Genomic DNA, 18,502 nt, shown 5'->3' on the forward strand with positions numbered 1-18,502 from the left:
TATATATATATATATATATATACATACATACATATATATATATATATATATATATATATATATATATATATATATATATATATATATACACATACACATACACACATACATACACATATACATATACATATACATATACACACATACACACCCACATACATACATACATACATACACATACATATCCTTTAAAAATATATATATATTCCCCTTTATTACTTTCCTACCCCGCCACCCTTTCCCCACTTGGAGTAAACTAGTGAACAACAACGCCTAGGCCTCTACTTCCAGCCCATACCCACTATCTACATTTTATGGACACAGTCAATTTTACAATAATTACATTTTGTTTGTTCTTTCTCCTGAACTTCTTCTAGTCTCAACCTCTCCGATCATTTTCATGATGTGCATCCGGTTTGCTTCTATATGCCATATCTTTCTAACTGTGCTCCTTCACAAAAGCTCCCAACCTACAACCCATACACTTATTATGGACACAGTGTGCCTACATTATTAGTTATCTTGTTATTGTTTGTTGTTAGTTGTTATTAGTCCCATCCTTCAATCCCATTCAACACCTCCCATCTATCTTTTAACACCATCCATATAGGATTTCTATTTGCCATATGTATTTCAACTGTACTGTGATGTCTTACAAAAGTTCTGAACCTTTCTATTCTCATTGTTTCTACAGATTGTAAATTGAAAATAAACCTTTTTGCTAATAGTATTATTATGTTATTGATCGATTGACTATGACTTTTCAGATCACCCAGTAGTGCCATCTGCAGGGTTAGCTCCAGGTAAATATTGCAATCCTTTAGCCATTCCTGGACCTGTGTCCAAAAACAAGCTACAAATGGACAGTACCAAAACAAATGATCTAATGATTCTGTCTCTTCGCAGCAAAATCTGCAGAGCTGGGAAGATTGTATCCCCCATATAAATAACATTCTATTGGTAGCAAGAATTTTATATAATAATTTAAATTGAAAGATTCTAAGTTTTGAATCCAGTGTCGTTTTGCGTATCAGTTCATAAACACTATGCCATGGGATCGGTACGTCAAAAATCTCTTCCCAACTATTTTGCAATCTATATGGGACGGCTGTCAATCCTTTGGTCCTTAAATCAAACTGATATACTTTTGTATTTATCACAGTTTTCCTTAACCAATTATGTTCTTTAATGCAAGGCCGACAGACAAGTTCCTTACTTTCTCCTCCTTCCACTTTCCTCTTCCATTTTTGCGGTAAGGCTGCAATTATTTGGTTGTAATTTTGGGTAGAGCAGACATTTCCATATGTTTTTGTTAGCTGCATGTGCGACATAACTCCACCAGTCCTACCGATGATATCATTTACAAAGATTATAATTTTTTTAAAAAGATTTGTCAAAAAAAAAAGTTTTTTTGTCAATTAGTATATTTGAGTTTAACCACTATTTGTTGCATTATTTGTTCTGTCGTTTCTGGAGGATTAAATTGAAATTGCAACCAACTTTCTATGGCTTGTTTTAGAAATAGTGATATCTGGGAGATGATTTCCTTTTCAAATAACTGAAAGTGAGTGGTTGTAATCTGAATAAAGGGAAAAAGGCCATTCTTGAACATTGGGTGAAACCATCTTACTAATTTGCTAGTGAACCAGTTCGGATTTAAGTATAACTTTTGTATGACTGAAGCTTTTAGTGATAGGTCTAATGCTTTAATATTTAATAATTTCTGTCCTCCGAATTCATATTCATTATATAAATAGGCCCGTTTAATTTTGTCTGGCTTGCCGTTCCAAATAAAATGGAATATTTTTTTCTCATATAATTTAAAAAACTGTTCGCTAGGCGTAGGCAAGACCATAAGCAAATAGGTAAACTGGGATAATACTAAAGAGTTAATCAGGGTGATTTTTCCACAAATTGACAGGCACCCACCTTTCCATGGTAGCAAGATCTTATCTATTTTTGCTAACTTTCTATCATAATTTATTGAAGTGAGATCATTTATTTCCTTTGGGATATGTATTCCGAGTATATCCACATCACCATCAGACCATTTTATTGGTAAACTACATGGCAATGTAAAAATTGTATTTTTTATTGATCCAATACGTAATATAGTAAATTTGTCATAATTTGGTTGTAATCCAGAGAGGTTAGAAAATGTATCTAGATCCTCTATGAGGCTGTGGAGCGATTCTAGTTGTGGATTTAAAAGAAAACATGAATCATCAGCGTACAATGACACCTTTGTTTTTAAACCCTGGATTTCTAATCCCCTGATATTATTGTTGGATCTGATTTTAATAGCTAACATCTCGATGGCCACAATAAATAGATATGCTGATAGTGGGCAACCTTGTTTCACTCCTCTTGACAGTTTAAAACTTTTCGGAGAAATAGCCATTATTTACTAATTTACACCTAGGGTTACTAAACATGATTTTGACCCATTTTATAAGAGATTCACCGAAATGTAAATGCTCCAGGCATTTATATATAAACCCCAGTCGTACTTTATCAAATGCCTTTTCGAAGTCTGCTATGAATAGCAGGCCTGGTTTCTCAGATTTTCCATAATGTTCTATTGTTTCCAATACTTGCCTTATATTATCTCCAATGTATCTTCCATGTAAAAAACCTGTCTGATTAGAATGAATAATATCCGACAATACGTTTGTGAAAATTAGTATTTGTGTCATTCTCAAAACTTTTGACCACGACTGTAGACTAATAGCCAGCTTTTATTATTATGATTATGATGATTAGTTTCACTGATTAGGCTAATAGCCTACGTAAGGGCAGAGGAACATTGTCTTGGAATGTATTATAATTACAGTATCATCCACAATGTATTGAAGATTCAAGAAAGCCTAATCAGAGAAATTGGTCCAGTTTCTGCTGTTACTAGAAACACACACAGAGATGATTTACGATCAAGGCTTATTTATTATTATTTTTCCAAAAACCCATAAAACCAAATGGCGAAAAATACAAACGGAGCATTTTACATAAGGCAAAAAAATAAGTAGGTAAACCTATAGTTGTGAACAAGTAATACAAATATAAATGTATAAAAAAGAAAGTTAAACAAATATAAAACGTTATAAAATCCAATTTCTCAGAAAATCCTATATTAAAGGTGGGGGGGGAATTGATGTAAAAAGAGAAATACAAATTGAGACACCAATGAGTATACAAAACATTAAGAACACCTGCTCTTTCCATGACATAGACTGACCAGGTGAATCCAGCTGAAAGCTCTGAGCCCTTATTGATGTCACTTGTTAAATCCACTTCAATCAGTGTAGATGAAGGGGAGGAGACAGGTTCAAGAAGGATTTTCAAGCCTTGAGACAATTGATACATGTATTGTGTATGTGTGCCATTCAGAGGGTGAGGCAACTCAATATTAAGAAGCTTTCCCTATTGTTTGGTATACTCAGTGTATTTTTATATTCTGGACTTCACAAAAATGTTACATCATTTTATGCATCACTACTACTGTAGAATAATGTCATATAGTATTATCATTTTGATATACCTATATTACAATGCAAATTCTTCATCAGATCCATAGTCCATTCTGTCACTTTCTAGTTACCAACCAATCCAAAAAGGGTGACCACTGAACAGGCATTTTCTCCTTGCCTACCACCGTACACACCCTAGTCAGTACCTAACCACCCCACGTCATTCCTTCCCTCAGTAAAACCACTCATAAAACCTTTATTCAAGAAAATAAACAATCTTTCATTTCAGAAATGTAGTACCTTTATTGGATAGTTAGAGTAGCTACCATTTATAGTTACCTTCTCATAAACATTACAACTGTTATTGACCTCAACGATAATGTTGCTGTTACCAAATTTTTTGTTCAGAATTATCTGTCTGGTCAATACATATTACTATCTTTACACTCAAAATGATCACCACAACATACAGTGTAACAAACAAGTTGTTATGAGGGAAACATCTTTGGATAACAATTCGGAACAAATTGTTAACTGTTAACACATTACTAAAATCTGGTTGGAAGTTAGCCAGTATGACCATAATTTAAAACAACAGTATCCTGATAAGGGTGCTGTAGGCCTAGTCACAGCTAGGTGTCTGACGTCTAATGTATCAATGTTGTGTGTCAAGTCGGTCATCTGTTAAGAGTGTTGAGATCCATACCGTTATCTGTTAACAGTGTTGAGATCCATACCGTTATCTATGTGAAAACTACAGAAATTTGAATTGAATAAAAAGACACTATCAAAAATACTCTAGCGTAAATAAAGGTTGTGTAGAAATCTTGATCTATAGTACTGAATTAAACTGGAGTCCTGTATCAGAATAGTTTTAGCACCAATCAGCTGACTGATACAATTGATAAAGGACACTTCAGAGAGATAAGTGTATTTTAGAATGAAATGGGTGATTTTGTAGTTTTAGAATGATATGGGTGAATTAATCATTTTACAGTGATATGGGGGACTTTTGGCATTTCATAAATGATTGTGATGAGACAACATATTCCTACTGTGTCACTGCAACTGATCGATTATCAATGATATATAGAATGACATATATTGCTTGTACAGTAATAAGTAACAAATGCATATGAACAAAAAATAAGCTACAATAATGAACTACGGTAAAGTAATACACTCTTGCTTATCTAGTGGCAATAAAATACACAAAATGAATGGAAGTGGGTTTATTGCTGAGTTGGGTTTGTGTATTGAGCTTTACAATGGGAATTGCTTATTCTGTCATGTGAATATTATCTGAGATTGATTTCAACCAACACTAAGAAAAAAAACTGACTCTTGTGCGTAAAGAACTATATGTGAGTATAGCATCACAATGAATTCCTTTTTGTTTCAAGAAAAGATGCATTAGGATTGTGACAAGTGCTGGGTTTCATGCCGACATGTGCACATACAGTACATACAGAGAGAACATTACAATCACTCTCTCACACACAAATACACACAGACAGACTCACACACACACACACACGAACACACACATATACACAGATATCAACACTTGTGGTGGAATGGCTGAGGAGCTGGTTGAAGCGGTGCTGCTAAATTCGCCAAAAGTATCTAACAGTGTGGTCACTTTGTTTCACCAGAGGGGGGAGAGGATCCCAAAAGAGAAGACTTTGGTGATACCTTGAGGGTAAAACAATATTGTAAATCATCACCTGATGCACCCACACGTGAGTGTGTGTTGTGTGTTTGTTTTTGATCAAATGTGTACAGAAATTCTCTGTTTGACAACACTTACAGGGGAAGGAGGCTTGGCGAAGTTGAGGTGAGCGTAGAGAAGCACAGCGATGTCATTCTGACTGGCCTCAAGGGCTATGGACAGGGCTGAACTGCCATCCTAGTGGAGAGAGAGATCGATAATAACCAGAGGTTGGTTGCCAAAGAGAGAGAGAGTGAGAAAGGCAAGATAAAGTATTTCAGGCTGAGGGAGGGATGAGAGACAGGGTTGGGAACTGGTTCACGGAGCTGCACCACAGAGAGAGAGCAAATTAGAGAGTGCAGAGAGACAAAGACAGAGGAGAAAGTAAAAACAAACCGTCAAAGACACTGTATAGACATGGGAGACAGACTCACAGACACTGTATAGACATGGGAGACAGACTCACAGACACTGTATAGACATGGGAGACAGACTCACAGACACTGTATAGACATGGGAGACAGACTCACAGATACTGTATAGACATGGGAGACAGACTCACAGACACTGTATAGACATGGGAGACAGACTCACAGATACTGTATAGACATGGGAGACAGACTCACAGACACTGTATAGACATGGGAGACAGACTCACAGATACTGTATAGACATGGGAGACAGACTCACAGACACTGTATAGACATGGGAGACAGACTCACAGATACTGTATAGACATGGGAGACAGACTCACAGACACTGTATAGACATGGGAGACAGACTCACAGATACTGTATAGACATGGGAGACAGACTCACAGACACTGTATAGACATGGGAGACAGACTCACAGATACTGTATAGACATGGGAGACAGACTCACAGACACTGTATAGACATGGGAGACAGACTCACAGACACTGTATAGACATGGGAGACAGACTCACAGATACTGTATAGACATGGGAGACAGACTCACAGACACTGTATAGACATGGGAGACAGACTCACAGATACTGTATAGACATGGGAGACAGACTCACAGACACTGTATAGACATGGGAGACAGACTCACAGACACTGTATAGACATGGGAGACAGACTCACAGATACTGTATAGACATGGGAGACAGACTCACAGATACTGTATAGACATGGGAGACAGACTCACAGACACTGTATAGACATGGGAGACAGACTCACAGATACTGTATAGACATGAGAGACAGACTCACAGACACTGTATAGACATGGGAGACAGACTCACAGATACTGTATAGACATGGGAGACAGACTCACAGACACTGTATAGACATGGGAGACAGACTCACAGACACTGTTAGACATGGGAGACAGACTCACAGATACTGTATAGACATGGGAGACAGACTCACAGATACTGTATAGACATGGGAGACAGACTCACAGACACAGTATAGACATGGGAGACAGACTCACAGACACTGTATAGACATAGGAGACAGACTCACAGACACTGTATAGACATGGGAGACAGACTCACGGACACTGTATAGACATGGGAGACAGACTCACAGATACTGTTAGACATGGGAGACAGACTCACAGATACTGTTAGACAGGGAGTAGGGAAAACGGGGTGGGAAAACAACCAAATAAAATGCTATGTAAAATCCTAGAAGCTTGGGAGTAGATTTGTTGACTTACGTTATCAGTGAGGGTGACATCACAGCCTGGCACAGACAGCAGCTGACGAACGATGTCGACGTGGCCGTGCTCGCAGGCACACATGAGCGCCGTGGAGCCGTCGTCGTCGCGGATGTTGACCTGTGCCCCGCAGGAGAGCAGCGCCCGTACCATGTCCCCTCGCCCGTGACTCACCGCCAACATCAACGCCGTCTGTCCCGCCTAACAACACACAACAGTTACCTGTTAGGAGGGCCACGAGTTTTACCAATCTCCTGACCATGTGACCTTCTGACCTGGAAAAACTCCAGGCAGTCGTTATAAGAGCTGGCCGAACACCCAGTCAGCTTTTCTTACACAAAATGACAAAACCATTGGATGTTAAAAAAAAGACATGTCCTGGCCCAACATAACCAATTGTGAATTTTCATTCCATCAAAACATTGATACAATGTGGAGCTATCAACAACATACATGCAAATGAGCTATCTAACTGAAGTAGCTCAAATAGCCATTTTGTCAGGGGCTTGGGAGGGACGTCATTGGTTTGCCTGAGCTTGGCTGTGTGCAGGGAGGCCTGCTGTCCAGCAGGGGGCATAGTGTACCTGGCTGGCTTTGGCATTCACGTCCCCTGTTCGCAGCAGCTGCAGGACGGTGTGAAGGTCACTGTCAGAGTGGAAGGCAGCCAGAGCTGTCAGCATGATGGCTGTGTAGCCTGCCTTGTTCTGCTTGTCAGAGTTGCACAGGCCTGACAGGGAGAGAGAGAGAGAGAGAGAGAGAGAAAGAGAGAGAGAGAGAGAGAGAGAGAGAGAGAGAGAGAGAGAGAGAGAGAGAGAGAGAGAGAGAGAGAGAGAGAGAGAGAGAGAGCAGGACACATTTATTATGGGAATGATATTCCTAAACCATTCCACAAACAGTCATGCAGTACATAAAGGTTATACATACAGTCAAATGTATCTATGGCCCTGTGGCTATATACATTCATACAGTGCTGATCAATGTACTGTACAAACAAACCAAACACTTACTTGCCCACCATTCAAACCACCATTCCCTGTCTGTAAACACTCACATCCCCAGTCACTCACCAGTGTCCAGCAGCAGCTTGACCACAGGGAAGTTGGAGTGGGAGACGGTGTAGTGCAGGGCCGTGTTGCCGTTGCCGTCGGCCATATTGACCACAAACTTCAGCAGCTGTGGGGAGACGGAGGAGAAGGAGTCCATATAGGCCCTGACAGCGGCAGTGTCAGCTGCCTTGTGACAGGACACACGCAGCCACTCCTGGAGCACTGTGGTGTAGGCTGTCCTCTGGGGAGGGAAAACACAGACTGGTCTCAGACTAACAACCAGACAGGACTGGTCAATGACTAACTCACACTGTTTATGATACACTTACAGTACCAGTCAAAAGTTTGGACACACCTACTCATTCCAGGGTTTTTCTTTATTTTTACTATTTTCTACATTGTATAATAATAGTGAAGACATCAAAACTATGAAATAACACATATGGAATCATGTAGTAACCAAAAAAGTGTTAAACAAATCAAAATATATTATATATTTGAGATTCTTCAAAGTAGCCACCATTTGCCTTGATGACAGCTTTGCACAATCTTGGCATTCTCTCAACCAGCTTCATGAGGTATTCACCTGGAATGCATTTCAATTAACAGGTGTGACTTGTTAAAAGTTATCCAACATGGCTACCACAGCATTCTGCAGCGATACGCCATCCCATCTGGTTTGCGCTTAGTGGGACTATCATTTCCTTTTCAACAGGACAATGACCCAACACACATCCAGGCTGTGTAAGGGCTATTTGACCAAGAAGGAGAGTGATGGAGTGCTGCATCAGATGACCTGGCCTCCACAATCACCCGACCTCAACCCAATTGAGATGGTTTGGGATCAGTTGGACCGCAGAGTGAAGGAAAAGCAGCCAACAAGTGCTCAGCATATGTGGGAACTCCTTCAAGACTGTTGGAAAAGCATTCCAGGTGAAGCTGGTTGAGAGAATGCCAAGAGTGTGCAAAGTTGTCATCAAGGCAAAGGGTGGCTACTTTGAAGAATCTAAAATCTAAAATAGATTTTGATTTGTTTAACACTTTTTTGGTTACTACATGATTCCATATGTGTTATTTCATAGTTTTGATGTCTTCACTATTATTCTACAATGTAGAAAATAGTAAAAAATAAAGAAAAACCCTTGAATGAATAGGTGTGTCCAAACTTCTGACTGGTACTGTATGAATGTAGGCCTAACAGCTTTAGCTTAATGGGATAACCCAGTTTTGTTCAAATCCCTGTCGGTTACATGAACACAATCATGTAGAAAGTGACTATATGAAATGGCTAGTCACAGATTAAGTAATCTAAACTGGCATGGTGGGCAGAGTAAAAGAGAATAGCATACCGCTCCTTGCTGGCTGAAAGCATTTGGTTCACCCAGGGCTTTCTGCAGGGCATGGAGAGATGCCATCAGGCTCTCACTCAACTCCAGTCTGACAGAGATGAAAGAAAACACAGCAAATTCAAGCACACACATACAAACACAATATCATACTGCACATGAGATCACTGATGGAATGACAAATCTACAGATATTGGTTTTTAAATGGTTATGCTGGTTTACCTGGTTTCTTGATTGGCTAATGAAGTAGCATTTGGGGCGTTTTCAGGTGCTGGCGTCGAGGCTGATGATTGGATTATCCTCTGCTGGGAGCTTTGTTCAGTGGCTGAGGATTCGGTAGCCCCATGCTGAGGGGCGAGGTCAGTAGTTTGTGATTTGATGGCATATAGTTGAACGGTGACATCAGTGGTACTTGATTGGGTGACACCCTGCTTTACTTCCGGGTTAGTGGCTTCTGGTTGGCATCTGGGGGGCTTGGGGGGTGCAGAACAAGTAGGTGCTGATTGGACGGTGCACTGCTTAGGTGTAGTGGGTTCAGTGCTTGTATTTATGGAGGTACTCTCCTGAGGGATGGGGTCTGGGACCGATGATTGGACAATACTCTCCTGACGGACACAGTCATTGGCTGGAGATGGGTAGGTACTCTCAGTGGGGGCAGAGTCAGAGTCTGGTGGCTGAGAGGCACATTGCTGCATGGCAGTGTTCAAGGCTGGTGATAAGGTGGTTACATGCTGTAGTCCTATGCTTATGGCTGCTGATTGGCTGGTGCTCTGCTCAGAGGCAGGTTTGCAGGCTGGTGGTTGGATGGTAGTGGCTGGGAGCGGGGTGGCCTGCTCTACCTTTGTGGAGGAGACTGGGACTGCTGCTGCTTGCTGGTGCTGTCCTGCTGCACCCTCTGCTGCTGCTGCTGGTAGTTTATCTGTGGTCTCATGGTATTCACTGGCATCACTCTCCTCTGAACTCTCACTGCTACTGTCGTCTGAGGAGGTGGACTCATACCTGCAGGACAGGACAGGGGGAACTCATCTATCACACACATCAACTCACAATCTCTGTAGTGTAACATGAATACACTGTTACACATAAACAATGTCATACACTATCAACAACACACATACCCTCCATTGACTCCAATGAACTGCAGGTTCTTCTTGGTGGATGGAGAGCCATGTTCTACCTCTGCCTTATGTTTCATAATGGACCTCAGGGCGGTCTGGGGAGAGGCTGCTGCAGCTGGAGAGGACACCCAATGTTGCCACAATGTTATGTTATGTCAGGGACAGTTATCGGGAGGGTTAAGGTAAGGAGTTGTACTAATGGTCCATAGTTACCTGGCTTTGATGGGTCTTCTTGAGACTGGACTGTGTTTATGGCAGTGTGCTGGGGTGTCTCTCCTTCCTTCAGATGCAGTAAAGCCATCTGATTACCAATGGTATCAATGGCGATGGCAGGATTAGTGACAGGCACTGAGGTGGACAGCTCACTTCTTAGGACCTCTCGGACCTGTTTGGATGAGATGGCGATGGGCAGCTCAACAGGTGCATCTGGAGGAATGGAAATGAAGAGGACAAAAGATGGAAGGGATCAACAATCAAAGAAAACTCATGGTTTTTCAACCAAACAACTTATTGTTATAGAAAACATTTTTACATTTAGAAGACACTCTTATCCAGAGCGACTTACATGAGCAATTAGGGTTAACTGCCTTGCTCAAGGGCACAGACAGAGTTTTTACCTAGTCGTGTCAAGGATTCGTACCAGTGACCTTTCGGTTACTGGCCCAACGCTTTTAACCACTAGACTACCTGCCGCCCCATTTAAACCTACTTAATTTAATTTGATATCACTTGTAACTTATCACTGAAGTCAGACCTACCCTCTGGGCCCAGGGCCTGTGCATGTCCTCTGTGAGTTCCCTCCAGGACTGTACCACCTGGAGGGAGGGAGGGGGAGCTGCACCCCTCTGCTCGGAGCAACGTGCCCACCCCCACCACAGTGGCTGGTTGCTCCAGCGTGTACACCTGGATTCCCACAGTCCTCTGCGCCCGGTGATAGGGCTGCTGGGTAAAGCTGACTACCGTCTGCAGGCTGCTTCCCTGCTGCTCCTGCCAGCTAAGACTGGTAGCCCTGACCGAGTGGTTTGCCTGAGGGGCCTGAGCTGCCTGAGCCTGCCTCTCCCTCTGAGCTGCCTGCACCTCCTGGATCATCCTCTTCAGCTGGCCCTCCAGCTGGCCCACCTGGCTCTTCAGGGCCTCTGTCTCCGGCACCAGCCCCAGGTCCTGCTCCTGCACCCCAACGCCCACATCCACCTGCCGGCTGCCCCTCGCCTCCTCTGGTCCAACCCCAATGGTACGCACTTCCCTCCGCCCAGCCGGCCGAGCTCCACCCACGATCACTGTGTCCTCGATCTCACAGCCTGAGTCTGCCTGCGGCCTGGAGCCCTCAGGGGTGGTGGGGGTGGTGGGGGACAGAGGCCCTCCAGCAGCCCTGGTGGTGGCTCCAGCTCCAGAGCTCACCTCCTCCTCTGGGATGTCAATGTATAGCTCCCCTCGGGGCCGGCCCACTCTGCCGAAGCCCAGGGTGTGTCCCAGGAACTTCTGGCTCTTCAGCTGGACACTTAGCTGTCTCTTCTCCTCCTGCAGCACAGAAATCTTCACCTGGAGCACGGGGATGGTCTTCACCTGCTCCTCCAGCTCTCGGATCTTCCTGAGAGCCACCGCCATCTGCTCTCTCACATGCTGCAGGTGGGCCGGGGTGGGCGACACGGGTGTGGAGAGGCCTGAGCTCATGGGGGTGAAGGAGCCCGTTCCTCCTCCATGGGTGCGGTTGTAGCTGTGGGCGCTGCTCAGGGAGGTGGTGGATCCGGCCATGCTGTTGTGCATGCTACCCAGTGTGCTGGAGAACCTCCTGGGGGCGCCTTCTTTCTCTTCCTCCAACTTCCTGCGGGCGTCCAGCAGGGTCTTCTCCACCCGGGCTGTGCTGAAGCTGGGCCTCTGGGAGTGGGAGCTATGTGGGTGGTAGCCTGGGGCGCAGTAGGAGAAGGATGATTGCCGGCTGTCCTGGCTGGTGTTGGAGCACAGGGACTCTGTGGAGGTCCACCAGGAGCCTGTGTAGCCGTACCCCCGGGGGAGAGACCCGTAGCGGGGCCGGCGCTGGACGGGCACCTTCTTGATGGTGTTGCCCTTCTCAATGTCGTTGACATACTTGAGGAAGTCCAGGTCCAGACGGTAGCCGTAGGGGGTCTCCACAGAGTAGGGCGCCTCCTGCTCCTTCCCGTGCAGGGAGGGGGGAGCGGATGGGGTAAGCTTCCCTGCAGGCAACAGGAAATAGAGTTAAAACAAGCGGAAATCTGCCGTCTAATCTTGGACTCAGACTTCAGAAAATAGCATTATCTCTCAGGGATACTGAGTGTTTGGGTATGTACTCTAATAGTAGGTCCACAAAGTATGATACATCTAGTAGTAGGTTATAGCCAGTCCTTGATGGATTTAAGATATCTAAAGTCCTTAGGTTGATCTAAGTTATTTTGGATGTTAAACACTTTAGGCCAAGGCCGATTAAGTTAAATCCTGGACTAAAAAGTATGCCCAATGGAGAATCTCAGTTGAAATGACTTTTTAGTCTTAATCTGTGTCTGGGAAAGAGTCCCTACATGAGAAATGGATTATCCACTCACATGATAGTTTGTGGGAGATGATTCAGTATTATGATGTTAAGAAATAGAAAGAGTAATGTTAGGACCATACCTCCTGGGAAGCTGGGGTCCATGTGCAGCACCTGAGCCATGATGTCACACGTTTACCCACAAAACCTCACCTGGGGGAGAGAAAGACACATTAAAACAAACCTATCAAACACTTCCACAACACAGTCAGAAGAACTACTCCTAATGAAGCACACTACAAGATGGTTGCCAATACCGTAAACACAAAGGGGGGGATTCCATAGATACACCAACAGGGGAAAGGCCAGTGAGTACACTCTTTGAAAAAAAGGTCATATCTAGAACCTTAAAGGGTTCTTCGGCTGTCCCCATAGGGAAACCCTTTGAATAACCCTTTTTGGCTACAGGTAGAACCCTTTTCATTCCAGGTGGAATCCTTTCTATAGAGGGTTCTACATGGAATCCAAAAGGGTTATACCTGGAACCGAAAAGGATTCTACCTGGAACCAAAAAGGGTTCTCCTATGGGGACAGCTGAACAACACTTTTGGAACCCTTTTTTCTAAGTGTAGGGCCACAATGATAACCCTTGTAGTTGAAGAGTCTCTCTTTCTCATGGGGGTGGAGAGTATAAGCTGGGTTTGTATTGGTCAATATACTGCTTCTTTGTTGGGATGGCCTGAGAGTTTAATTGGTCATACTGTAGGATGGCCATATGGTGGTTTGGCTATATCTAACATCTTGTTTATGTCCCTAAGAATCTCTCTGTTTGATATATTTAGCCTCAATCAATTTGCCATTTCTCTGCTTTTCTGTCTGCTTGTTTTCAGTGTTTCTTTCTGCTTGATAGTACATATTTTATTTGTTTCTGGTTCTAATATTCTGAGGAGAAGAGTTAGAAGGGGAAAGTTTCCTGGCAGCTTATTCCAGGAGAGAGACGTTGGAGGCTGCCAGTTACAGCCTTATTAGGAATCATTTGTGAACACTAACAGAGGTTCTCGATTTAGGGTTTACTTACACTCTCGCCCTTTCTTTCTCTCCCACTCTTTTTCCATTTATTTCCCCCTCTCTGTTCCCTCTCTCTGTCTCTCCCTCCCTCCTCTTTCATTCTTTCTCTCCCCCTGTACTCGTCAGCTGATGATAAAGAGATTTCAGCTGACCACGGTCTCCCCCCTTCCCTCTCCTCTTGCTCCCATACACGCAACACAGGATAGTACATTCATCACATTAAACACAATCAAAACAATGACCAAATGCACATTGGGATCGACACTGAGAAATCCAATGCATATTTCATGTTGTTGTGAATTTTCTTGCTGTTAGCCTACTAGATATCTTGCTATTGGCGTACTAGCAGTACTGGAAGTTAATAGTGATGACCAAGCCATTTGTCAGACACACTTTGCTGTTTCTGTCCACTTGTGGCAAGCAGAAAGTGACATGCTGCCAGCGATGACATACTGCCCACAACGACGGGGTCTCTGATTCTGTGTGTCTCCCCGGCCGCTAAATATTAACTTTCTAGGTCATTCATTTGTGGGAACTGGGGATGTACTGTTTAGCCACTGGAGCTTCACCAGCTGAATCTGTAAAATAGACATCAAAAGTTTGGACCTGAATTGATTTTGTTCTCAGGGCATACTTAGTTCGTCTTAGTTCATGCCCAGTTTTCTGTTCTGTTCCATCAGCAGGAAATGAGTCTCTCTCTGCTCATTTCAATTTCTGTCTCTCCCCTCACTCGTCCTCTCCCTCTCTCTAATCTCATGACTCTCGTCAGTGCCTGTTAATGCTCTTGCCCATTTCAGGGAAAGTAGGGCACTTGGAAACATTGACTAAATTGACTTGGTATTTTTGAAGCCTGAATATCTCTGTATACTGTAGCTCTCCCTATCTCTGTCTTTCTCACACTGATATGGCCACACACACAGACATGCACGCCCATGTAAACACACACACACACACAGATATGCACACGTGCCTACACAACCCCCCCCACACACACATATGATCAAAGAAACTTTGATAAGATCAAACGTGACCTCTGCAAAATGATGGCAGGACATGTAGTGTTAGTATCAAAGTAGTTGCAACAAATCAAATGCCTTCTTAGGTGTATTGTGTAATGTGAATTGCCTGGTATGAGTACAGAATAAATGCTTATGTGAGCGTATCTGAAATATGGAATGTGAGTGTGTCAGATGTCTGTGTGTGTCTGTGAGAAAGAACAGGAAGGTGGTGTGTGTGTGTGTGTGTCTGTGAGAAATAACAGGAAGGTGGAGGTCTGGTTGACAAGGGGACAGTTGATGAGATAGAATTAGAATGTTCAGTTTAGATACACAGCGTGACAAACATCCCAGCCCTCAGCAACGACGACGGCCAAAACTGTCCTCTCCTCTCTACACGCTCCTTCTCTCTCTCTTTCTCCTTCTCATCCTAACTCTCAATTTTGTTTAATATTCCTTTCTTTTCCTACTCACATCAAGTGAACACGTACTCTGTTACGAGCCGCTCTCTCCTCTCTCTATTTAATGCTTTGCCTGGTGCTCCAATTCCTCCCCTCCCCCAAACCTTCTGCATCTGCCTCTACAGTCGTGGTCAAAAGTTTTGAGAATGACACAAATATTAATTTTCACAAAGTCTGCTGCCTCAGTTTTTATGATGGCGATTTGCATATACTCCAGAATGTTATGAAGAGTGATCAGATTAATTGCAATTAATTGCAAAGTCCCTCTTTGCCATGAAAATGAACTTAATCCCCCAAAAACATTTCCACTGCATTTCAGCCCTGCCACAAAAGGACCAGCTGACATCATGTCAGTGATTCTCTCGTTAACACAGGTGAGAGTGTTGACAAGGACAAGGCTGGAGATCACTCTGTCATGCTGATTGAGTTAGAATAACAGACTGGAAGCTTTAAAAGGAGGGTGTTGCTTGAAATCATTGTTCTTCCTCTGTTAACCATGGTTACCTGCAAGGAAACAAGTGCCGTCATCATTGCTTTGCACAAAAAGGGCTTCACAGGCAAGGATATTGCTGCTACTAAGTTTGCACCTAAATCAACCATTTATCAGATTATCAAGAACTTCAAGGAGAGAGGTTCAATTGTTGTGAAGAAGGCTTCAGGGCGCCCAAGAAAATCCAGCAAGCATCTCCTAAAGTTGATTCAGCTGCGGGATCGGGGCACCACCAGTGCAGAGCTTGCTCAGGAATGGCAGAAGGCAGGTGTGAGTGCATCTGAACACAGAGTGAGGCGAAGACATTTGGAGGATGGCCTGGTGTCAAGAAGGGCAGCGAGGAAGCCACTTCTTTCCAGGAAAAACATCAGGGACAGACTGATATTCTGCAAAAGGTACAGGGATTGGACTGCTGAGGACTGGGGTAAAGTCATTTTCTCTGATGAATCCCCTTTCCGATTGTTTGGGGCATCTGGAAAAAAGCTTGTCCGGAGAAGAGAAGGTGAGCGCTACCATCAGTCCTGTGTCATGCCAACAGTAAAGCATCCTGAGACCATTTATGTGTGGGGTTGCTTCTCAGCCAAAGGAGTGAGCTCACTCACAATTTTGCCTAAGAACACAGCCATGAATAAAGAATGGTACCAACACATCCTCTGAGAGCAACTTCTCCCAACCATCCAAGAGCAGTTTGGTGACGAACAATGCCTTTTCCAGCATGATGGAGCACCTTGCCATAAGGCAAAAGTGATAACTAAGTGGCTCGGGGAACAAAACATCGACATTTTGGGTCCATGGCCAGGAAACTCCCCAGACCGTAATCCCATTGAGAACTTGTGGTCGATCCTCAAGAGGCGGGTGGACAAACAAAAACCCACAAATTCTGACAAACTCCAAGCATTGATTATGCAAGAATGGGCTGCCATCAGTCAGGATGTGGCCCAGAGGTTAATTGACAGCATGCCAGGGCGGATTGCAGAGGTCTTGAAAAAGAAGGGTCAACACTGCAAATATTGACTCTTTGCATAAACTTAATGTAATTGTCAATAAAAGCCTTTGACACTTATGGAATGCTTGTAATTATACTTCAGTATACCATAGTAACATCTGACAAAAATATCTAAAAACACTGAAGCAGCAAACTTTGTGAAAACCAATACTTGTGTCATTCTCAAAACCTTTGACCACGACTGTACAACAGTGCCTCATTGGGTGTTTGTGTGTGTGTGCACATATGCGTGTGTGTGTGAGCGTCTGTGCCCACCCGTAAGTGTGTGTCTGCCGTGTCTGTTTGCTCCACCATGTATGTGGGTGACCTTACTCAAAAAATCTAATCAAATCAAATTGTATTGGTCACATACACATATTTAGCAGATGTTATTGCGGATGTAGCGAAATACTTGTGTTCCTAGCTCCAACAGTGCAGTAGTATCTAACTCCCTCTCTCTCTTGGCTGTAAACAGTGTTCCATTGAGATGATATTGAACAGAATCCAGTGTACCCCCCACTCCTCCTCAGCAGCACCAGCACAGCCAACCAACCATTCTTCAGTGATACACTCCCAGACCCAGACCTTAACCTCCTCCAGGAGGAATGCGTTGCCCCAGACTGATGCCCCCTCCCCTCCTCCCCACATTCCAGACCAGCGGAAGTTAACATTGCCCGCCTCCAGGGTCCCCACTCCGACTATTAAGATTAGAAATCAAGGGGAGAAAAACTCAGATCCTTCAAGCACAAAATAAGATGTCTCTGAGACTCCTGATGTCCTGTTGGATGCCAGTGTGGCTACGTGATTGCTGCTTTGCTACTTTTAATCATTGTGACTTGTTGCAACATTGATACACCGAAGCTGTTTCAGAATGTGCTAATATACCGCTACATTGTTATTACACAGTCCCTCAATAAAAGCTACAGAAGTGCCTCACCTGTATCAAAACTACATACCACACTTCTTACAACACATACACAAATCTTTGTGATCAGAGGAGTAGGTAAGTAGGTAAGATACAGTAGGTTTAGTTCTGGGAGAAAACTCTCAGGGCTAGTCCTTCAACTTCAGTCAGGTGATAAAGATGAGCAAAAAAGACTGTATAAAATGAATAATACAAATACTGAGTTATATTGTATGCAGATGTTTTTTGGGAAAAATGATATTTTATATTAATACAATTGCTCAGAGAAAGAGAGGGTTCAAAAATTATTGGCACCCCCGTTTTCAATTGCTTTCAATACCTCACCTTGCGAGGATAATGGCACTGAGTCTTTTTCTAAAACGTTTTATGAGATCGGAGAACACATTGGGAGGGATCTTAGACCCTTCTTCCATAACTACTTTTTCCAGATCCTTTATCTGCTCTTATGGATTGCCCTCTTCAATTCAAACCACAGGTTTTCAATGGGGTTCAAGTCCGGAGACTGACTTTGTGGTCAATTAACCATTTCTTTGTGGCTTTTGATGTGTGCTTGGGGTTATTGTTTTGCTGGAAGATCAACTTGCGGCCAAGTTTCTGCCTCCTGGCAGAGGCAACCAGTTTTGTGGCCAAAATGTCCTGGTACTGGGTAAAGTTATTTTGGATCTCAGTGCCGAGTTTGATACTATTGATCATAACATCCCAGCTGGATAGGTGGGGGTA

The 18,502-nt window shown here is 43.4% G+C and overlaps 1 protein-coding gene across 1 annotated transcript in view; it reads right to left on the bottom strand.

Annotated features, from left to right (window-relative positions):
- Positions 1-2,932: 2,932 nt before the first annotated feature.
- LOC311104279 (KN motif and ankyrin repeat domain-containing protein 2-like) overlaps positions 2,933-18,502 on the bottom strand; it is a 32,373-nt gene continuing 16,803 nt past the window's right edge. Inside the window, exons 3-13 of the mRNA XM_084146069.1 lie at positions 13,002-13,071; positions 11,132-12,565; positions 10,587-10,799; positions 10,374-10,488; positions 9,478-10,254; positions 9,259-9,346; positions 7,931-8,150; positions 7,448-7,590; positions 6,864-7,064; positions 5,278-5,376; positions 2,933-5,162 (exon numbers count right to left, since the gene is read on the bottom strand). Coding sequence (XP_084002195.1) covers positions 5,106-5,162; positions 5,278-5,376; positions 6,864-7,064; positions 7,448-7,590; positions 7,931-8,150; positions 9,259-9,346; positions 9,478-10,254; positions 10,374-10,488; positions 10,587-10,799; positions 11,132-12,565; positions 13,002-13,041 — 3,387 coding nt within the window. The 5' untranslated portion in view covers positions 13,042-13,071 and the 3' untranslated portion in view covers positions 2,933-5,105. The remainder of the gene's footprint in view (positions 5,163-5,277; positions 5,377-6,863; positions 7,065-7,447; positions 7,591-7,930; positions 8,151-9,258; positions 9,347-9,477; positions 10,255-10,373; positions 10,489-10,586; positions 10,800-11,131; positions 12,566-13,001; positions 13,072-18,502) is intronic.

This window comes from Coregonus lavaretus (assembly GCF_964263955.1).
Source record: "Coregonus lavaretus genome assembly, chromosome: 28".
NCBI lineage: Eukaryota > Metazoa > Chordata > Actinopteri > Salmoniformes > Salmonidae > Coregonus > Coregonus lavaretus.